Here is a 23,084-nt window from a genome sequence, read left to right on the forward strand (position 1 = left end):
CTCACAGAGATCCGCCTGTCTCTGCCTCCCGAGTGCTGGGATTAAAGGCGTGCGCCACCACTGCCCGGCTCGCTTGGACTCTTTTTTATATGGACCCTGTCTCAGCCCCGCTTTCCCCTGCTAGCAGTCCCTGCCTCTGGCTGTCAGCACAGAAGGGAGTCAGGTTATTGAGACATAGACTTGGGGATGTGGCGGGGGGGAAGAGGGAGGGATGTAGCCTAGAGGAACCTGAAAGATCCCTTGGGATGGAGTCTGGAGTCTCTGGTCCTGTATGATCTAGTGTTGGGGGGGGGGCTCAGTAGGAGGCACAACAGATGACTCTAGGGAGGATCAGGGACATGGTGGTTAGGAGAGTAAAACAGTGAAGCATGCCTTTAATCCCAGCACTCAAGAGGCAGGGGCAGGCAGGTCTCTGAGTTCGAGGCCAGCCCGGTCTACAGAGCGAGTTCCAGAACAGCTAGGGGTACATAGAGAAACCCTGTCTTAGAAGAAAAAAAAGAGTGCCATGATTTTGCCCCCTGCTTCTCAGGTATACAGACAGGAAGTAGCCCCAAGCAGGGTCATGCCCCGCTGTCTTTCTTGTTATGTCTTTGATGTCTGGACTTTAGGTCATCTCATCTTGGCCAGAAAATGAATTCCAGTGTCACCCCACCCCAGTGGTCTCATGATGTTCTGGAAACCTATTTGGGATTAGTGGGAACAAGACTGGCCTCTGATTATCCAAATGCTCTCCTCTCCCCATGACCGCCATAATGCCTTCACTTCAAACCTTGTCCATTTTTTGTGGTATTGTGTTTGGGGTAGAGTCCAGCGCACCATGCGTGCTGAGCTAGCAATTTAGTTATATCCCAAGCCCAGTCTCCTGGCTGGAAAGTGAGTCCCTGACTGGCTTTCTTATTCTCGCACAGTCCTCCTGAGCTTGGGTATAGGTACCCTGTCTGGAGTCAGCCAGAAACTCTATGTACCCCAACCATGCTCCAATTGCCTCCCGTTTCCAGCCACTCAAGTCCCAGGTTGCTGGGACATAGGAGACTTCTCACTAGACCGGTGCACAATCTGGGCCCAGATACCACCTCACCTGCTACACAGATTGTGATGAAGGGCATGCTCCTTCACCACAGACCCTGCCTCCAAACACCAGGAGCCTAGAACTTGAGAGAGGCAAGTAAGAGACCCCCTTGGAGATCAGCTTGGAGACGGTGGTCAGAGGATCATCTCCAAGGGAGCTCTGGCCCTCAGAAGGGTAAGCCTAGGATACACAGAGGCCTTGGCTTGGTGGCCCTGAGTTTGAGTTGCTTTGCATCTTTATTCTTAGCATCTTCATCCACCGGACGGGGCTGGGGCCTTGCAGAGTCTGGGGGAGCAAGCAATGGACTCAGGACCAATCCCGGGCAGGGTCTTCAGGAGTCTGGAAGGTAGCCATGGAAGCAGGAGCTGGGATGGTGGAGGCTGTGAGACTGGCCTTAGCTTTGACTCTACCATTGTCCAATGGTAGTGTCTGTGTCACTTCCCCTCTTTGCATGAAAGACAGAAAAGGCTGAAACTAAAACTAGCTTCTTCTTTTGGGGTTGCAGTGGTCCGAGTGTCAGCTGGATACCTAAGTCCTGGCACATAGCGGGCAGTGGGCACTTTGTATTGCTCTGCTGGCCTGTGGTATGGTTCAGAAGCCCAGGGACACTCGAGGGTTTTCTCCACTTCCTGTAGATAACGGTCTTGTTCTTGTTTCTCCATCTGCCTGTGATGGAGGCTCTTCTGGTGGTGTCCTCAGAACATTAATCTTTATGCTTTCTCTGAAGGAGCTTCTTCAGGAGACGAAATAAGGAAGGTGAGGAGCAGCTCCTGGCTACCTTTCTGAGTGTTCACTGGACACCACTGAACAGCCACACGAAAGGTAAGCATCCGACACTCACACCGTTACACCCTAGCTGGAGTCCTTGGCAGACATTGCTAATCAATCACAGCACGGTAGACTCAGTTTGTCAATACAACACACTGGGCAGCCATATCCAATGGATCAATAGGAAGTCAACTTGTTGGCCAGGTCCAGGTTGTGACTGACTGGTAACCTCTCAGAGCCTTGACCTTTGTCCCTAGACAGAGCACTTGCTGCCTAAGGCTCAGGCCCATTGGTCAGAGGTTGGGTGAGGGTGTGAGAGCCGGTGCTGAGGATTTGATGGGGGCCCGAAGCCTTGGTGCTCTTGTGCATGCTGACCGCACCCATACTGCTGGGCTTGAATTCTTCTCCATGCTGGTGGAAGAGGCCTCGGACAGTGGCCTGGAAGCCACTGGTGATGAAGCAGTAGACAATGGGGTCCATGCAGCTGTTGAGGCTGCTGAGGGTCACAGTCACATGGTAAGCCACGAGGCTCGTGTGGCGTGGTACATTGGGCCATATTGCCACGGCCACCTGGCGGGCGTGGAAGGGTGTGAAGCAGACCAGGAAGATGACGAGCACTGTGAGCAGCAGTTGCATGGCCCGCATGCGGCGTTGGCGGCCCTGGCGTAGCAGGCTGGGTCGCGATAGCGCACACATGATGCGGCCTGTGAACATGCTGATGACCAGCAGCGGCAGCAGGAACTCCAGAACAGTCAGAGCAAAGACACGGCAACACGATCGTCCACCAGTCTTCACGCCCAGTACAGACAGGGTCACGATGCCGGCTGCCAGCCACACGAAAATGCACACAGCCTTGGCACAGGCCGGCTGGCGCCAGCGACGGGAACCCTCAGGTTGTACAATGGCCAGGTAGCGGTCCACACAGATGCAGGTGAGGAAGAGGATGGAGCAATGCATGTTGAGGAAGTAGCCCAGGACATGAGGGAAAGCGCAGCGTAGGCAGCCACGGGCACTGTAGAAGACAGCAAAGCGTGTGGGCAGGGACAGGCCCACCAGCAGGTCAGTTACCACCAGGTTGATGGTATAGATCACTGAAGGTGTCTTGGTCCGTGTGCGGCAGCAGAAGACATATAATGCTAGTCCGTTAAGCACCAACCCCGCCAGGAAGATGGTGCCATGCACGACCATTAGCGCCAGCCACAGGTTGGGGAATTCTTGGTGCAGCTCCTCATCCAGCTGGGCGAACAGGTGGAAAAGGGGCACACTTCCATTGGTCCATGCTGCTGCAGTGGTATTGGGGGGCACAGCATCCCAGGGCCTCGTGGGGGATGCAGAGGGCATGGCAGTGGTCAGTGGGCCCCCAGCCTGGAAGCAAGCAGATTAGTCATCCCAGGTATCTAGCATTCCCCAAACCATGCTTTTGTTTGACCCAGCTCTCTCCGTTCCACCCAGACCCTGTCCACAGTGCATGAAACAGGATGTTGAGGTTCCTGAGACCATCCTGGATGGATAGACCAACATTTGCATGGAGGACTGTCCTCAGATGCCATGAGACTCCAGAGCAAAGAACACACAGGGTTGCTGTGTGAGTTCAGGTCAGCTTTTAACATGTCCTAACTGTGTCTCCTTAGGCAAGTCCTTTAGCTACTGCATTTTCTATGCTACTCTATGCCACTGGAATCCCATTGCCTCTGGGAGCATTGCAGACATAGCTGGTGGATGATGAACCAGTTCTGCTGGGACAAAGACTAGCTGGCCCATGTGGGGGACTAGAAGCTGCTTGCCCTGCCCCTGCCCCACACCCATGGATGGTCAAGGCCCCAGCCCCTGGGCCTTGGTCTATTCTTACCTCTTCTCCGGCCAGTTCCAGATCACCACTCTGGACCCTCCCTGGAGAATGGGTGCTCAGTAGGCTATATGGATGCTGAGAGCTAGAGCCAGGAGGCAGGTCCTAGCAGAAGCTGCCTAGCTGCCGGGCCTCCGCTGTGAGTCAAATAAACACTGAACTCCATGCAGGGTGGCGTGGGGCGGGCAGGGGACTGGACTGGAGCTACCCCTGTTTATGTTTCTGCCATAGTGTTTAACTCCACTCTGATTTATCCCTTTATTTAAAGAGGAAGGGTTAACAGGATCCCAGCACCGCTCCCCCTGCCTCAGCAGGCTGACCCTCCAAATATGGACATTTTTGGGGTTTTTCAGGAGAAAGGAGCCTCTGGGAAGAGACAGGGAGGAGGGCGGCACATGAAGCATTGCTGATGCCCACTGCTCCACCCCCCTGCAGGGCACAAGAAAACCCTTCCCACCCATAGGCTGGCTCTCTGCGTCTCCCTTGTTAGCTGACTGCTGTAAACAGCTCAGACACTGTCCACTTTCAGGACCTGGACATATAGCCTCAGGCAGCAGGTTCCCTCTGGCCACCCCAACCTAGAATTAGCCACAGAGTCTCACCTCCCAGTAGATGGGAGTTGGGGATCCAATGTCTATCCTAGCAGAGTTGATGCAGCCTTAACTTTGAAGGGTGGGGTTCTGGCAGGGCTGGTCACCTCCTCTAGCTGTGTGCTCAGAGAGTTCAGTCTCTGCTGAGGTCATCCAGCGTACCTTCTGTCCCAGAGACCCGTACCCTGGACGTCTACTACATAGAGGTTTCTAGGAGGAGCCTCTGTGCTGCCCAAGACACAGGGTCCTTATCTTGGGCCCTTTAGGCAGAAGTGTTTGTTGAGTAAACTGTATGGCCTTCCTGTCACCAGGCAGGGAAGAAGCAGGAAAGATATTCAATGGACACAAGGGAGTATGAGGCCAGGACCTGGCACCTGGGGACTATGGGTTGTGCCTTAGGATCAAGGACATGGGTAAGAATGTGTTAGAAGAAAAGACCCCAGAGCTAACAAGACAGATTCTTCTACGTGGATTCTCCCCAGGCTCTGTCTGCTCTGGCCTTGGATGAATGACACAATCAAAGACTTGTAATAAACATTACAGTGCTTCCTCTGGGAATCAGTCCCAGGGTGACGCCAGCCGTCAGGGTCCTGCGTCCCCAGAAATTCCCCAGGGCCATCTGTGGTGACAAGAAATGCTCTTGAGGTACTGGGGACACAATAGCGCAGTGGGACTTTGAGGTATCCTGAGCCTTGAGAGAGTCAGGAGCTGTGTTCAGAATGTTCCAGAGTCTAGAAGAGTGAGCGCGGATGGAGGCACACACCTGATGCTCCCCTCTAAGAACACTAGCCCTCACTTTGGATAATGCTGCGCCTTGATCTTCAGATCACAGAATTTACTTGCTCACTGACTCATGGTCTCAGTAAGTCACTGAGCCTTAGTTCCTGTCACACTCTGAGACTGGAACCTGCTCCAGCACTGGGTCCTGACTCTTCTCGGACATTGAGCCCTGATCTCCGTAACATAAGAAGCCTCCGTTCATTGTAACACCCCAAGCCCAACCTTAGTCAAACAGTGAGCTCTAATGGGTGTGGTGGTTCACACCTTTATTCCAGCACACAGGGGCTAAAGGCAGGAGGATCACTATGAGATGAAGGCTGACCTGGTCTACAGAGCGCCATGACAGCCAGAGCTACATAAAGAGACACTGGTTTTTGTTTGTTTGTTTTGTTTTAAGAGCTCTGATCCCTCTCTGAGCCTGCATCCTGATTACATGCTGGGACTCGATCCCAGAGATACAATGAGCCCTGATCCTAATTATATACTGTGTAAATGAAGGGTTTCGGCACCAGATGTATAAACTGAGGGTAAGACCGCTGCGTGGTATGGTTGAGGGCAAGGTTCTTATTGTAGATATGAGGGAGATTACAGCCAGAGGCATCTGGAAAAGTGCAGAGCAGACAGAGAAAGTAGTAAACAGTACATATCCCGCAGACTGGATTGGACCATGGAAGGAGAGAGCGGGTGAGTGAGAGATGAAGACAAAGAGAGCATGGGCAAAGGAGACGGGGGGGGGGGGGAGGCAAGAGAGGAAGACAAAAGAAGTAGTTGAAATTGCAGGGTTATAAGGGAATGAGAAGATAGGAGAGGGAAGCCCATGAGCTGTGGAAGTTTAGGGTAGGTGTTGGGTAAGAAGAGTTGAGAAGAGACAGGATGCTAGCCTGGACCCTGTAACAGGTACTTGTGATGCTAAGACAGCGTGGGAGCCAGCATGCACTATAGTATACTAATAGACACCAAATGTATCCATTTGTCCCAAGTCGCTTTTGGACTTGGCATCCATCAATTCCCAAGCCCCTAAGTGCAATCTCTGTCACACCCTGCCCTAGTTACATCTTGAACCCTGATCCTGCATGTATGGTGCCTCCCCACTAGACACACATCTCTGTTGCAGTCAGAGCCACAGAAGGAACCCTGATCCCCACCATGTCCTCATTCTCCACTCAAGGAACCCAAGTCTTGATCCTGTCTTATTCTGAATCTTGATCCAGGTTATTCAAACCCTGGTCCAGGACAGAGTTACGTACTGGTCCCTGATCCCAGTTACACATTGATTGTGTCCCTCTCTAAGACCTGGTATTGTTTATTCGTGGAGTTCTGTTCTGTCCACAGCTGGGGCCTCATATTGGCATGCATCTCCCACCTACAGCTGCTTCTGTACCCATTATGACGTCCACCCCTGATACTCCCTTAGGTACTCCCCTAGTTCCAGCTTCTCCGCACAGTGAAGTGCTCACTCACAGGACCACCCCCTCACATGCTAATCCCGATGGAGAGGCCTTTGGTGGGTATGTGTCCTGGGGAAGTCTGGAAGGGGACACACAGACAGACCTGGCCTTTGAGGAAGAGGGAAGCTGCAAGCCAGCAGGTCACAGAGACTTCTCTGAGTCTAACAGTCACATCTTCCCCAAGGAAGGAGAAGGCTTCTATTGGGGTCACTATGCTTCTTTACCTCCATGGTGGCCTTTGCTGCTTTGGGGCAGAAGAGCCTTCTCTGGGCCTCACCAATGATTAAGCTCATGTGGTGGAGGCTGCTTGGCTCTGTCAACTTCTCTTCTTCCCTCCAGGTGACCAGGGTCAGAACTCCCATATTAAAGACCAGTTGAGGCTTTGCCGGGGGCAGGTTGTGGTGGACCAGGCCCCCCAGGTCACATGCAGACAAACCTCAGAGGGGCTATGCAGTCCCTTTCCCCCAGGGACCTGAGGCTGGATCTTAGAAAGAGCTTGGGTGTCGCTCTGATGCCAGAGCTCTTGCCTGCTAGAGGGAAACACTCTCTCCTACAGGAGTGATGCCTGCCTTGACTTGGCCTTTTGTTCCTCCCTTAGTGACTTAGCTACCCCTAAAATGCTGCATCCTGTACCTTCCCAGCAGTCTGAGCCTTTAGGGACTATGGGCTGTAAGTGGCCAGCAGAGACCCACCATCCTGCTAAAGCCTGCAGGATAAGTAAGGTTAGCTTCTTGCTTTGACACTCATTGCCTTGTCCACTGCTCACTTTTGCAGACCCCTCAGGGTTGCACTAAGGGTAGAGCTGGGGCCTTGTTATTGGTTCTGCCCACAGTTGTACCCTCCCTATCCACCAGCTGAGCAAGGCTGCCACCTCTGCCAGGAAGCCCCTTGCTGCCACCCAGATTTCTGGGTTTGTCCCCATCCCATCCCATCACCACACTCCATGGAACTGTGTACTTTAAACGTGCTCTGCCTCCACCAAGCTCTCGTGAGTCACTCCACCTTGTAGAGTCAAGACTCTGGGGACCTAGATAAATGAAGGAGGTCCAGCGAGGGGGCCTGGAGGTGTTGTGTGGCTCAGGGGAAAATGACCACCGCGTGCACAAGAGAACCGCACAGTTACTGTGAGCATGCTGAAGGATCCTGAGTGGCCACGTCAGCCTTCCCAGGATTTCTCAGCACTTTTAGGAAGCTTCCAGGGACAGAGTGAACCTCTCCTCAAGTCACTTGACTCCGTTCCCTCCCTCAAGGCCGTGTTGATATACTATGCCCAGAACACTGATAGGGGTGGCCACCTCTTTCCTTTACAGTTTCTGAGCACATAGCCACGGAATGCTCTAGCCTAGGATTCCATATTGGGCACCAGAGACTGACTATTTCTCTCCTCAACCTGTGAGTGGTGAGTAGCTTATCTTGGCTTTTACTTAGGCTCTGCCCAAACCCACCCTGATGTTTGCATGTGGCCCAACAGCTGCTCCTCTGCAAGCTGGCTGCCCTGCCTGGTTCCACTGGGGACCAGGAAGCTCAAGGGTGACTCTGGATCCTGCTCCACCTGACTTTCTGTGCCAGGCTTGGGAGGGGCAGGCATTGAGGTGCTCTTGGCATCAGCTGGGAATGAGTATGGGTACTCCACAGCCACAAGGCAGCAGCAGCTTTTATAGGAGAGACAAGCCATCTGCCCAGGGTCACACAGCATGGAAACTGTGACCCTGAAGATCTGAGCTGTGTTGGGTAGGACTGAGAGCCACGCAGGGAGCAGGAGGGCTAGTTTCAGCAACTGGGTGGTTCTTGGGGCTCCAAGATCACAGGTATATGTTTAAATCTGTGAGGGCTCAGCCTGAACCCCTAATAAAGACACACATGGCCTTCTAAGGACAAGAGAGCCAGGGCTGAAGAAGCACCTGCCTGCTTATTTTTAAATCATGGTTTTTGAGACAGTCACACTCTAGTCCAGGTTGAACTGGAACCTACCATGTAAGTACAGGCTAGCCTTGAACTCACAGCAATCCTCCTGCCTTAGCTATTCAAGTGCTGAGATTACATGTGTGAACTACTCTGTTGGGCCTGGTAGCATCCTCTTTAGATCCAGCATCAGTTGTGTTCGGTTGTCCTGAGCTGCCCTTTGGTTCCTCCCCATTCAGTCCTGCATAAGGACCAGACTTGTCCTGGGTCACCTGGCAGCTCCCTGAAACACTATTTGGACATTCAGACCCTCTAATCCAGCTTTCCTGGGAGCAGACTGAGCACTGTTGGGAATAGGACCCGGGTTGTATCTAGCTACTTCCACAAAGTCATTATCTGGAAGCATTTAGCTGAGTCCTTGACCTTAATGGGAATGCCACATGTTTGGGGGGATCACTGACAACACTTGGGGGTCCTGATGTTTCTAAACACGTGTTCCTGCCATCCTAGTTCCTTGCTCACCTCTAGCCTGGACAACTACAGCTTCACCAGTCTCTGATACCCTACTTTGTCAATTCAGCCTTTCTAGGGCTGCTGGGAAGTGCCAGGGGGGCAGCTGCTTACTTCTTTGGAGTATAGACCTTTAGCTTGGCATGCACGGTCTCTGTGCCTGCTGTTCTCTACCTGAGGCATGCTGTTCTTTGCCCCTGGGTTGCCTGGTAGAGTCTTTACATATTCTCTTCCCTGTGCCTAAGGTACCTGGTGACCTTGGGACTCACAGTTACTACCCCGCACAACTCTACTGAGCCCCCTTAAATCCCTGGTACCATAGACACCCCTCCTTGGGGAGAGAGAAATATAGTCCCATAATTCTTTGGCCCCTATGAGATACTTCCAAGGATCTCACTACCACCTCTCAAGGGAACCCCAAATAGGTGCTGTGCCCAGTTTTTGTTAAGAGACTAGGGCTTGGAGAGGTTTATTTCAGGGTTCAGCAGCAGGGGTAGAAGTTCGAGGTTTAAATTTTGCACTCTTCAGTCCTCGGATATATGCTCTGTTCGAGCTGGGTGCACAGCAGCCCAGGCCTGTGCCTGTCCTGTGCCAGTCCCCCTCCAGCTAAGTAGAGGAGGACTGGCTCAGCCACCTATTGTACCCTGCAGGCTGCAGGTACAGCTGGGAACTTTGCAGGCATTGGATCCCGCTGAACTCCGGCACTGGGGCTTAAGGGATGTAAGCTGAGGTGGTCCCTCCTCATACAGCTCATAGCTGGAGTGAAATCAGGGCCAGGAGACCCATCTAAGGGAATAGTGGAGGAGGAGGCTGGGCAAACACATTCCAAGTCCTGAGGTAGGAACCCCTCGTGTGGCTCAATACTTTGTGAGAAGCCAAAGCAATCTAGGTACATGGTGGCCTTGCTTTTGACTAGATCTATGGAAGGAGTCTTACCCAGACTTTTTTGGACTTGCTTCACCTTCCTCCTCAGGGGGTGCTGCTGGAGCACCCAATTTTGCTTGTTCTCTTTGCAGTAGTCCCATGGTCCAACATGGTTATGTTCACCTGCCTCCCTGTTTTTTATTTGTGTGGTATCTGGCTGAACTGGAACTAGTAAGGGTGTGGCCTAGGTGACCTGTGTCAGAACAGCTGTGGAGAATGCAAATGAGTGCTTCTGAAAGACCCCTAGCAGTTGGGTGTGGGAGCACATACCTGCAATCCCAGAATTTGAGAGGCGGAAGCAGGGGTATCACTGTGAGTTTGAGGTCAGTCTGAGCAGCACAGTGAGCCTTTGAGTTCACATGAGCTACGTGAGACTCTATCTTAAAAACTAAAATCAATCAACCAACCAACTAGTCAACCAAACCAAGACCTGTCAAACAAAACAAATCAACACACCTCTTTCCATCCTCCGAACAGAAACCCGCCGGAAATGGGTCTGATGTGCATACTTCTAACGTTGCGTTGGAAACTGAGGCAGGAGGATTGTTGCGACTTTGAGATCAACCTAAGCTATATAAAGAGGGCAGCCTGGGATTTAGAGTAAGGATTTAGAGAGACCCTCCCTGGCCTCTCTGAGCCTCTGTTTCCCCCCTGGCCTTCTAGGGATAGACACCCCAGATCACACCAGCTTGTGTAGGATAGAAGAAGTCCGCTGGGGGCTCCCAGGAGAAAACATGGTTTCCTTCACTCTAACAGTGCTTGCAGGGTGACCTGCGCACTGACGCAGCCAGGCAGCCCCTGGCGGGGACGGAAGTCCCTGGTGGCCTGCTGTGGAGGGCAGATTAAGGTGGGCAGTGGCAGGTACCCCTGCAGGCTATGCATTCCTGCCACTGCCTCTGTCTCAGTCCTGCCTGAGGCTACCCAGCTGCTCCGTCTCTGTCCCGCCAGGCACTCTGGCCACCAGCCAGTTCCCAGCCAGCCAGCCCCCTCGGGACCCTGCTCTCCTGCCTTCTCACAGGGCAGCTACAGCAGGGTAAGCCCAGCTGGGAAGCATCAGCTTTGAGGCTGTGTTGTGGGGCTGAGCAGACAAATCCAGCAAGGGGCCTCAGTTTCCCCACTCCTAAAAGGGCAGAGGAAGGAGCTGGGCTAGAGCAAAGACCTCGATCCAGGACAGAAGTCGTCCCCTGGGTGCTGCAGCAAGCCTTGTCCCCTCCTGGTACTAGTGGCTGGGGACCCGGAGCTCATCAAGTCCTTATCGGTCACTCTTCATTTCCTAACCTCGTCTGAGGGACCACGCTCTGCCTTGACAGGAGAGGAAACCAAACTTTGGCTCTGGACTCAGCAGCAGATGGGAAGCCAGTGCTGACCAAATGGGTGATCAATTTCATGAATGAAACCCAGAGTGGGTGAGATGGGCAAGGGTCACTGATGTGGCAGGGAGGGTGCCCTTTCCACTCCCTTCCCCTCTGGGGCTCAATCTTTCCATCTAGGTGATTGCCTCTGTGGCCGAGGGCTGTGAAGTGGGCTTGCTTCCTGGGACTGCTTCTCTTCCCTTCCCCTCTCTTCCCCCTAAGTCACCTGCCTGGGTAATAAGGGTACCCCGAGCTGTGCCACCTGCCTGGGGAACTCACCGTCTCTTGCTGTGCCTTCCTCTGCGCGGAGCCTGGGCTCTGTAGCTCCAGGTCTGTGACCAACGGACAGTGCCTTCCCAGGGCCTGACGTCAGGCCAGCCAGCTGCTTTTGGACACAAGCAGAGGGGTGGGTGGGGTGGGGGCGGAGCGGTCTCCTTCCCCACCCCTGCTGGCTGTCTAGAGGAGCTGGGGCCAGAAGGAGCCTAGGGGGTCAGAAATACCACACCTCCCCTAGACGGAGGGGTGGTTGAGCCGCAGCTGTTCAGACCAGGAAGAATGAAGGGGGGCAGGGTTGGCTTATGGCCCAAGGCTGTGCGTTGTCTTAGAACAACTAGGCCCGTCTCTGAGAAAGGAGAGATTTGCAAGGTGGGTCCCGCCCCGACAGGCTGGGGCTCAGGGCATCCAGGCAGGTGTAGCCACAGACTGCTGGCAGAGGATGGTCTCTGGGCACGGCAAGGGCTGAACGTGGCTGGGACTAAGACTGTGGAGGCCTGTTTGCTCTGCTAGGGAGTTCTCGCTAGTCCTCTGTTCCTTGTGTCTGTCATCCATTTCAATCACACTACCATGCTTCCCTGAGTACCCACTTAGCAGTCTTTCTACACTGCAGACTCAGGAGGGCTGTGCACAGGAGGTCCAAGGCCCCCAGAGCTGACACTGGGTGTGATAAAGACTACAGGAAGAAGCAGGTGCCTAGTGGCAGATTCAGCAAGCCCAGAAGAGGAATGAGGGCAGGGCTGCCTGGACAGGCAGAGGGAGGGGAAACCATTCCAGGAAGGGGCAGTTGGACAGTCAGGGTCTGTAGAGCAGAGACCGGGAGAGTGTGATGGGACTGGGAGGGAGCTGACACTTTCACACCGAGTCACAGCAGCCCTTAGAGCCACGGTGGTGGCTCCTCTGGGAAATGAAAGGTTCCAGCCTCAGTCCGCACTCACCTTTATAGTCTCAGGATTTCATTGTATCTATCCCATATGGGCAAACTGAGACCCAGAGAAGTGTAGGAGCCCATGGCTTTCCAGACGGCCTCCCTTAGGTCAGCACTAACTTCTGGTTGTGGAGGCAGGCCTTCAGGCTTCTGTTAGGCTGCAAGGCTGAGGGGTAGGGACTCAATGTCACTTCTGTGGGCAGGGCCTGATTGACAGGCAAGAACAGGGCCTGAGGCTGGAGGAGCTCACATTTCACCAGCTGGCCAGGGGTGCTCCCAGAAAACCATGCTCGTTCCCTAGAGGTCAGTGTCCACCTGTTCTTCTACACTTGGGTGTCCTGGCCAGTGGCTGGGACTTTCTATACCTTGGATGCCCAGGTACAGCCTGGCTCCATTGTTCCTTTCCCTGCAGTATCTCCACAATGGGACAGCACAAGAAGGGGTGTGCTGTCCTCACCTCCCTGGTGCCCTTCCACCTCCGGGAAGCTCCTGGGCGGAGCCTGTCCTATCACTTGGCAGGTTGTACAGATCTGAGGGAAAGGGTGGTGCTGAGGCTGCAGAGGCCAGGGCAGCTGCTGCCTTGCTTCCTGAACCTTGTTTGAGGGGGGACATAGGTGCATGGGTCATAGGTGACAGGCCAGGAGCACGGGTAACGGCAGCGAGAGGCTGGAGCGAGGAGACGGTTCTCCGAAGTGTGGAATTGAAGGGTGTTGTGGGTCTCTGGGGGAAAACACAACCTTTACAGGGAGGGAAGGAGAGACTTAGCTATCCTTGACCCTGAAGGGCTGAGTGGGCCTCAAAAGGGCTGAGGAGGCTTCAGGGGACTCAGAGTGATCCGGTCCTGAGCAAGGTAATCTGAGAGACAGCAACACACTCTCTCCTTTTGCTTGTATCGAGGTACCCTGACACCAACAGGGGCAGTTGGGAGACTCTACTCAACTGAGCCACTGCTGGGGTGTGACTTCCCATCTGAAAACTTAATCCAAGGGTCCATCGTTCAGCAAGAAATATAGAATGAAGCTAGGCGGAGGCGGCATACACCTTTAACCCCAGTACTTAGGAGGCAGAGGCAGACAGACAGACATCTGTGAGTTCAAGACCAGCCCAGTCTACAAGAGCAAGTTTTAAGACAGCCAGGGATATGCAGAGAAACTCTGTCTCACAAAACAACAAAGAAATGCAGAACGAGGCACCCACAGTGGTGTCAGTCCGGCATGGGCCAGCTGCTGGGCCTCAAGCTTCAAGCCTTCTGAAGGCCTGCTGGGTTCCATTCTCAGGGAGGACAAATAACAGAAGTAAAGTCGCCTGTCCAGGGTGCATAGTTAGAAAGAGGAGAGCCAGGCCTGGAGTCTGTCTGTTCCGTCTAACTGCCAGTCGCACACGGAGCCAAAGCCCAGTGAGCTTTCTTCATAGAAGCTTCAGGAACAGCTCCAGGCCCTGGTACCTGGGCAAAGTGTGGGCTTCTCTCTCTTCCAGCAGACTGGTTCTGGGGCCCATGTACCACTCTGAGTTGGCTGGGCTTCAGTTCCCTTGGCCGAACTCGACCAGGGTCAGGAGTTGGCCAGATCTCCCGCAGGGCCTGGATCTGCTTTCTGTTTCCGACCTGTCTGACTTCCGATGCTCCCGTGGGACCAGGACAGCTGAGTCTGTGTGGGACGGCACAGTGGGTCCATGGTACAGCTGGAGCTGCTCTCTGGGCCTCGCTGCCTTGCTATACGTTCAGAGCGGGGAGGCTGTGCATTGCCCTGGCATCACCCTTGAGGGGTACTAGGGGGGGCGTGGTGGGAAAGGGGAAAGGGATGCTGTTGGCCAGGATGGACACTTTCTGGAAGGCTGGTAACAAATCCCTGGGATTGACTGACTCAGAGCCAAGTGACTGGGAGGGGCCACCCCTCCCCTCCCAGTTGATGAGCAGTCAGACAAGGTAAGCCTGGTAGGGGATGCAGGTCAGACTCCGCGTCCAGAATCCTGAATCCAAACTGCAGTGGATAAAGTAGTAACGCAGCTGGATTAACGCCCTTGCCCAGCATCTGACCTGCCAGAGCTGAGGGTCCTCAGAGTGACTCTCTCACTTTGGGTTATGGCCACAGCTTGCTGAGGACCATGATGGATTTGACAAAGGCCTACAATGGGCCCTGTGTACGTCTTGCTGTCTTTCTAGGCTCTACACCAGACTCTGAGGTGCACAGAGCTCCAGTGTTTCTAGAATTGTCTGGGATTTGACTGTCTCTCGGGTTTTAAGGAATTATTTTATTTTTAAATTGTATGTGTGTATGTGTCTGTCTGTGGGGGAGGTATGTGCACACAGGTGCAGGTGTTCTCAGAGGCCAGGAGAAGGTGTTGGATACCCTGGAGCTGGAGTATTGTGAGGTTGCGAGTTGTCTGTTATGGATGCTGAGGACTAAACTTGGGTCCTCTGAAAGGACAATGCATGCTCTTCGCTGTCCATCCCCATTGGTCACATTTTACGGAGGAGGGGAACAAGCCCTGGAGGAGAGGAGCTGCTCCGTCATCTTTCACCGGGACACAAAGCCTTGCTTACAGGGGGAGCTATGGGTTGTCCCCCAATAAGGCCTGTTGTATCCTGAGGGTTCCCAGAGCCATTTACCTCTCTGGATATCTCTTAGGAGTTTGGCTCTGTCAGCAGCACTAACTCTATTTAGTCTCCCCACAGTTACCAGTCAGGGACCTTTTCTGTCCCTAGCTTCATGGACAAGTAGCCCCAGGACAAGCACTCTGTGTGTCGTCAGGGGGTCCTAATTCTCTTTTCAGGTGAGCCAGCCTCTTTTTCTTCTCTGCTCCCCTCTCCTCTCTTCCCTTCTCTTCCATGAGGTCCTGATGGAAGGAAGTCTAAGACCAGGGCTCAATTTCCAGCTGTAGAGCCTCAATTGGCTCAACGGAAAGAGATTAAATAAGAGACCCCTCTGTCTTGGTGACCTCCAGGGGCAATGTGGAAGGTCAGAGCTCAACCTGTGACAGGTGTTCACTGCATGACCAGGATCAAGACTCATGCAGTGACAGGGATTGAGGCTCAGTGTACAATCAGAGATAAATGTTTGAACAGAGTCAAGACTCAGCATAAGCAAGATCAGGGTCCAGAATATTATCCAGACAGGAGCTTAGTGTGTGGTCAGGACCAAGGCTCCATATATGAGCATGACCAAGGCTCAGTGTGCAAATAAGAACAAGGCTTACTTTGTGACCAGGCTTAGGACTCAGGGCATAATCAAGATCAGGGCTCAGAGTATGAGCAGGAGAAGAGCTCAGTATGTGGCAAAGGTCAGATTTTAGCTTGGGAGCAGAAGCACAACTCATAGTTTAACTGGTTCAGGTATTGTTCTTCTACAATCCTAGGGCATGGGAGGCTGAGGTAGGAGGACCGTTGCAAGTTCACGGCCAGCCTGGTACACAGAGTTCCAGGTTATGTCAGGAGGACAGAGACCAGGCCTAGAAGATGTTTGGACGGTGGTGGCTAGGAAGGAGTTGAGGAGGCAGGGAGGCATGTCTCCAGGCTGTCAGATAACCCCCCATGGTTGAGGTATGTTCTAATGGCCAGCAGGCAACGTGTGTCACCCAGCCAGCTCCTGGCCCCAGGTGACTTCAGGAAAGTAGTGGCCGTGGGCCTCTATTGATGGTGAGGGTCACACTAAATGGTCTGTTGTCCCATGAGGATGACTTTGCACGGGCCCTTCCTCTGTTTTTGGGAAAGTACCTCATGGCCGCACTGAGCATCATCCTGGACCCTGTGACTCAGGCCTCTTTCTATGGGGCATTCAAGCTGGTTTGTGGTGGGAAGAGGCCAGCAGACCACAAATCCAGGAGGTTGCCACACCGATGTCAGCCACAGTAGTCTGACCCCACAGGGGTTAGGAATACATTTACTACAGTAAGAGACACGCTGCTCCAAGATGAATTGAAACAAGTTGTGGGTGTGAAGGGTCCACGCACAGGCCTGGGGTGAACTTAACCCACCAAGAACCCAGTCTCCCATTGTGTGAAACCAACAATCAGCCTAAAGAGACCCGACTTCCCATCTACCTGTCCTCTTTGGTTTCTTTCTTTTTCTATTTTTGAGACAAGGTTTCTCTGTGTAGCCTGGTTGTGTTAAGCCTGAGGACTCTGGTCTGATGGAGGAGATAACGAGGAAGTGAGTGGGTTGCGGAGACGCTCGGGGAAGCAAGAAGCAAGTCGCTTAGCCTCAGTTCCCCCTGCATGATGAAGTCAGCCTCATTTGGGGTTGTGGGAGGATATCTGAGATGGACGGTCTTCAGTGGGGCCCCTGTACTGTGTAGTTGTGGCTGGAAGGATCCACATGCCCTCAGGCACCTTGGTCCAGCACAGGAAGCAATGGAGAAAACACTGGATGCACGTGCTTCCCTAGAAGCTCCACAGTGACTCTGATGTGCAGATGGAGGCTGGGGAAGGGCGAACTCTGAGCTGGACACAGAGATGCTGACTAGAGAGGACCCTGGCTTAACTGCTATCACCTCTCAGCAACTGTGAGCATCCTCTGGGCACACACCATCGGTCTCATTCATCAACAAGCGTCTTTACAGTTCCTCAATCCTTGTAGATAATTCTTTTTCCCACTGTAAACTTTGCAGGGATTCAACCCTGTCCAGATAGCTTGCCTGGGCCTCATCTCCGGAGCAGGTTTGTTTACGGTCTGCTGACGACTCTTCTCCTGCTGCCTTTGGTGTTTACATGGGCACGGAGATCTGTCATAGGAAATCCAAGGGCAGGAAGGAGGTGGATGAGGCAGGCCCCCGCCTGACATGAAGATTCTGGGGCTTGTCCAGACCTGTCTCTGGTGCACAAAGATGACCTAAGGTAGGGAGCATTGAAGGACAGGAACAGAATTGAGATGTGGCTCTAATCTTCTTAGTTCCCAGTATGTTAAGGGGAAAGAGCCCAGGCAGGCTTTTTGGAGGAGGGGGCATGGGATTGGTTCTTTGTGAAGATAGAGGTATGAGCCACTGGGCATGGGGCATCGGGCGCTTCCCAGCTCTGAACAGAGCAGACACGCAGGGACTTGGCTTTACTGGGTGAATGTGGCTTGAGTGTAGGATACACAATTTGTCATCCCTACCTCCAGACTGTGTGACCTTGGGCACCTTACCTCTCTGTTGCTTCTGTTTCCTCATCTCTCCAGGAGTAGCTGCAATGTGTTAAGGCCACAGGGCTGAGTTGCAAGAGAAGATCTATTAAGAACAGGTTGGAGAGATGGCTCAGAGGTTGAAAGCACTGGTTGTTCACCAGAGGTCCTGAATTCAATTTCCAGCAACCACATGGTGGTTCACAACCGTCTGTAATGAAATCTGGTGTCCTCTTCCGGCCTGCAGGGATACATGCAGGCAGGATGCTCTATATATAATAAATCAATTTAAAAAAGGAGAGAGGATCTGTTAAAACAGGGGTGCATGTTAGACCTCCTCAGCCAGTCCAAAGGTCAGGGCCCAATAATCCAGTAGAATTCTGTCTGCATCAGGCTGGAAGCTAGATGAGGGCATCCCAAGCCAAACTGTGTCCTGTTGTACCTCAATCTGACTCCGAGGAAAACTGTCCCCCAAAACTTTTGATGCTGTAATCTCCAGGAGGGCAAGCACATCTGGCTTCCGCAGGGAAAGCTCTGTTTCTGGCCACCGAGTCTCTCTGGGGGAGCTTGGTGACTTCTCAGGGCAGGGTGCTCACTGACTCATTCGGTGCTAAATTCTGGAACCTGATTTCATCTGCTTCCTCTGAGTCAGAGAAGACAGTGGCCTAGCCTGAGCTCGCTGGGTCCCCGGCCTCTGCTCTGCCCTAGCTCCTTCTCACAGTGTCACCCAAGTATAGAAGGTGGGTAACTTAGGTGGCAATGGGGAGCTCAGAGATTGGTTTTGCTTAGATGCTTCCTGCTCTGTCTGGAGAGAGGAAAGATGAGGCAGGACATGTGTCTGGCCCTGAGTCTGGCTCTGAGCCTGGCACACGATGGACACTCAGCAGTTGCCAGCTATAACTCCAGGTCCATGACTAACACACCCCTCCCCAGCCCCTGACGGTCTTCCCACTTTTTGGGGAATGCCAAGTAAGGCATATCAGATGGCACATGCAGCCCCATGACATCCTGTTAGGATGCCAACTGTGTGGTGCCACCCCACTCTGCTATGCCAGCAGACCCCCTTCATGCTCCTGTACCTTACAGGCACCGTTCCTGTGACTTGAAGCCTCCAATGCGTCCCAAGCTAATGTCACCCAAAGCCATGAGTTAACTCAAGAACCATCTTTAGATGATACTGGATGATCCTGGGTGCTCATGCCCAAGCTTTGTTGGTGACGCCTTCTTGAAACCAATGACTGCATGGATATTCTTGGTGAACAGTGTTTTATGGTTCATACTTGTAAGCTCACAGACCAAGGAATAGGCCAGTTTGAACCCACTGACTGACAGCACAGGGCAACCCTAGTTATGAAGAGGCTAAGACAGGAGGAGCATGAGTTTGAGGCTGTGAAATCCTGTTTCACAAAACTAACCAACCACAGGGCAGTGGTGGCACAAGCCTTTAATCTCAGCACTTGGAAGGCAGAGGCAGGTGGATCTCTGTGAGTTCTAGGCCAGCCTGGTCTACAGAGCTAGTTCTAGTCAGGGCTACACAAAGAAACACTGTCTTGAAAAAAACCAAACAACAACAGCAACAACAAACCAAACATGAGACCTTGACAGACAGAAATGCATGGGTCCTCCCATGACAGAGATTGCTACTCTCTGGTCCATGTTTCCTGGAAACAAGGACTCAGGCTCCCCCAAAAGAGGCTTGGCAGAAGGAGGTCAGCTGCTCTGTTGGGGACAGTGGTGTGTCATGGAGGGGGTCCCTCCTGACTCCAGGGCTCTGGAGAGTCATGCTGCCCTCTGGTGGCCAATGCTTACAGGTGTAGAAGGCTCACGGTTTGAGTCTCTGCATTGCACATCTGACCTCCCTCAGTTCCTGTCCCTGAATGCTGGGTGCTGGTGGCTTAGGAGATGGGAATGAGGAGTAATGCCATGCTTGGGCATGGAGAGAGAAGGAAGCATCTTCAGGCTTCAGAGGCCAAAGGTTGAGTTTTGTCCTCTTCTGGATTCCTGTAGCCCTGTCCCAGGGATGGGGCTTCACTGTTCCCTGAGACAGAACCACTGTCTTCCCAAAGAGCAGGAGGTACCCACACCCGGCAGTCACAGTCTGATGGGCTCCTTTGTTGGTACTACAGGTCTCCCTAATCCTGGTCCATGGACTTCTGGTCATCTGTTCCTCTGTCCTCCGTGGGATCTGCTGTGGAAGCTTGAGGCATTCTGTGCCACCCCAATCCTCACGACTTTCTGCTCTTCCCTCCAGTCTGTCTGAATGTCACCAGGAAATCCCATCAGCTTCCTTCATTTATTCGTTGAGGGACAGGAGGGGACATAGGACCATGATCCCGTCACCAGTCCTCCATGTTCCCTCTCCCCTGCATCTTGCTTCTCTTGGCCATTTCAGAGACTTACTTTGTCCTAACTTGGAGAGAAAAAAAAAAAAAAAAAAAAAAAAAAAACAACAACAACAACAAAAAAACAACAACAACAAAAAAAACCAATCTAACAGCAAATTTTGTTTTTCATTGTTACCAAATTACAGATTCTCTGTTACTGTTGGTGGAGGACTGGAAACTCCAAGTCAGAAGCAGGGCTGTTCTCCTGGTCTGGAGTAGAGAGGTCTTGGCTCTGAGACCAGGCTGTGGTCTGATTGAAGGGCCCTTAATTGACATCTCCTTCCGACCACATGCTGGGGTCAAAGGGGGAGGGGTGGCTAGATGTGCAGGCTTTTCCCCAGTCAGGCACTGTGGGCTGGCTGATAGGCTCAGGCCAGGGCTGGCTCTGTCTGAGCGTGGGGCACATCAGGGACCATGGACAGTGGCTCTGTGAAGTTGAAAGACCATTTTTTTTTGTACATGGTTTTCTTTTTCTTGAAAGATTTTCCCCTCCAGTTTTTTTTTTGTGGTTATTAATTCTCAGAGTAGTGTGTTCCTTATGTCAGTTATATACATGCATCTAAGCCATTTTGATTGCCTCTTGTCTTCCTATTACCCACATTTGTCCCTCCCCATGGGTTCCCTTCCTGTACTCTGATAGGCCAGCTTCTACTTTCATCACCTCCCCTTATGCCCCCCCCCGCCCACCCCCAGCCTGGCTATTGCACTTAACAAGATGATCTCCACTCCCCTGCAAAGGACATGTTTGTTCTTCTTCATGGTTGACTACAACTCTGCTGTGTACCAATGCCACACTTCTTTATCCATTCAGCTGTGACTCCATTACTGCAGCTGATGGACAGTAAACACGGGTGAGCAGGTGCTTCTGTGATGCACTGACTTAGATTCCTTTGTGTATACACCCAAGACATGACATTTATAGAAGAGAGGAACATACCTCAGGGAGGCAGGTGTCCTGTCCAAAGTCACGTGGCTGGGACTGAGCACATGGGAATTTCCACCTGTGCATTGACATGTAGTGGTGTGTTCTTGGAGGGTTGAATGGTATGAGGCAGAGCCTTTTGAACCAAGGTGATGAGGTGAGTGGGGCCGGGTGGATGGCCGGGGTGCCCCCATCTCAGTCACTGATCCCTGATTCTTTAAGGTCCCCTTCTATGGACCCACTGGAGGACCCTACTGTGAGACACTCTGACCCTCTCAATCCTGGACAGATCTGATCCCATTCACTCTTAAAGCCCAGTGTGTTTGTTGATTTCCTGTGAGTACCTCCCTCTCCAGCACTGACTCCAACATGAGGGCTCAATGTCCTTACCAATGTGGACAGCATGGGGGTGCTGACTCTGGTCTCGTTGATGTGTATGTGGTGGGCATCACTTGAGAGCAGGCTATGCCTGTGGCATATAGACTGTGAGAGAATAGTGTCGCTAGCTGACATCTGGTCCCCTGTCACCTAGGAGTTCTGAATGGGGAAGATCTTCCAGGCTTCTGGTCCCTGTGGATGGGGGTGCAGGGGTATGGCTGACCAGCCCCTTTATACTTACCAGTAGCTAAGACTGCCCTGGGGAGATTCCAGGGATAAAGGGAAAATGGGGGGTCTCTTTCATAAAATAATGTAAGAAAAACTCAAGTGGAAGTTTGAGGACAATTTCATTAGAGTTAAAACAAAACCTAGAACAGGCAAGCTGTGAGTCTCAGCAGCTGCCCAGAGCAGGAACACGGAGGAAAAAGCCACGCAGTTGGAGCCCCATGGAGGTCAGCCACATGGTGGACAAGCAGCTGCTTGGAGGGGAGGGAGGCTTTAGAGAAAGAGTAAGACATCCCAGGATGTTGGGAAAGCACAGAGTGTCAGGAAAGCATGCTTAGAAAGGAGATAGGAAAGGAGAAACTGTGTACCTAGTGAGCAGGCTTCCAAAGCTGCATGGTTGTGGCCTGATAAGTTCTGCACTGGAGAAGAAATTCTGGGAAGGAAAACTGCATTATCTCATTAGATGAAAAATTATTCTTCTCATCTCTTTAGCTTTGTTTAAGGTGAGCCTGCCTTCCTAGGGGTGGTCCTTTGGCCAAAGTTATTGTGTTGATCTGGCTCAGTCAAAATGGGGGTCTCTACCCAGGCCAGAGATTCTACTTTTTTGGCCATGAGGTTTATGATACTGGACTTTTATTTTCTGTGGTCAGAGTGCCCTGAAAAGAAGTGGGGATCTGGGCTGGAGGGATGGCTCAGTGGTTAAGAGCATTGCCTGCTCTTCCAAAGGTCCTGAGTTCAATTCCCAGCAACCACATGGTGGCTCACAACCATCTGTAAAGAGGTTTGGTGCCCTCTTCTGGCCTGCAGGCATACACGCAGACAGAATATTGTATACATAATAAATAAAATATAAAAAAAAGAAGTGGGGATCTTATGAGGACAATGGCGCCTCCTTGAGGGGAAGACAGGTGTGTGTGTTCCCACATCCAAGCTGCCTGGTCCCTTGGCTTCATCTGGCACCTGTCACTGTCTTTGATGACTCCATTGGTGACTTTTCGTCTCTTCCTCCTCCTTCTTCCTCTTCTTCTTTCTCTCCTCCTCCTCCTCCTCTTCCTTCTCCTCCTTCTGTCTGTCTGTCTCTGTCTCTATCTCTATCTCTCTCAGACAGGCTGTCCTAGAACTCACACTATAGACCAGGCTGACCTCAAATTCACAGAGATTCGCCTGCCTCTGCCTCCTGAGTGCTGGGATTAAAGGTGTGTGCCACCATCGCCCAGGAAGATACTGGATTTTTTTTTTGCTGTTCAAACACTGGACTCCTAAGACCTAACTGGGGTCTGTTTCTGTCCCTCTCTATCACCTGCTCCAAGCTGGACCTTGAATTTCAGAGAACTGCATGGTGCTTGGGGAGCCCACAGGAGCAGGTAGAGACTCTTTGACACCTCAGGGCCTTCTTTTGGCTATGTAGTATCCACAGTTTTTGGTTAAATCTGTCACTGGTCGGCCTTAGAGGACTGAGTAAGGTCTAGCCTGGGGTTCTGGGGTTAATGGACTGGATCTCAGTGGGTGCTTGGAGTGGTGGCGTGCCCTGGGGCCAAAGTGGTCTGTGACCTTGCACTGTGACCTCCTGTTCTGACTAGACGGTGGTAGGGACCTTGTGCTAACATATTGTCTGTCATTGTCCTCAAATGCCAGCCCAGGAGGCAGGCTGCAAGTGTTCCTGAGTCAAGACCCTCCACACTCTTTCAGA

General features: G+C 52.5%; 1 protein-coding gene across 1 annotated transcript; it reads right to left on the reverse strand.

Annotated features, from left to right (window-relative positions):
* Window positions 1–1,690: 1,690 nt before the first annotated feature.
* On the reverse strand, window positions 1,691–11,494 carry Gpr20 (G protein-coupled receptor 20). Its single transcript, XM_057792423.1, has 2 exons — window positions 11,469–11,494; window positions 1,691–3,202 (listed from the first exon to the last, which is right to left on the reverse strand). The coding sequence occupies exon 2, from the start codon at window positions 3,176–3,178 to the stop codon at window positions 2,111–2,113; it is 1,068 nt and encodes a 355-aa protein (XP_057648406.1). The 5' UTR covers window positions 3,179–3,202; window positions 11,469–11,494; the 3' UTR covers window positions 1,691–2,110.
* Between the last annotated feature and the right edge of the window lie 11,590 nt (window positions 11,495–23,084).

The sequence above is a fragment of the Chionomys nivalis genome, chromosome 17 (genome assembly GCF_950005125.1).
Source record: "Chionomys nivalis chromosome 17, mChiNiv1.1, whole genome shotgun sequence".
NCBI lineage: Eukaryota > Metazoa > Chordata > Mammalia > Rodentia > Cricetidae > Chionomys > Chionomys nivalis.

Excerpts from the sequence above, each read along its gene's own strand:
- Gpr20 (XM_057792423.1), bottom strand. The coding sequence starts at position 3,178 with ATGCCCTCTGCATCCCCCACGAGGCCCTGGGATGCTGTGCCCCCCAAT.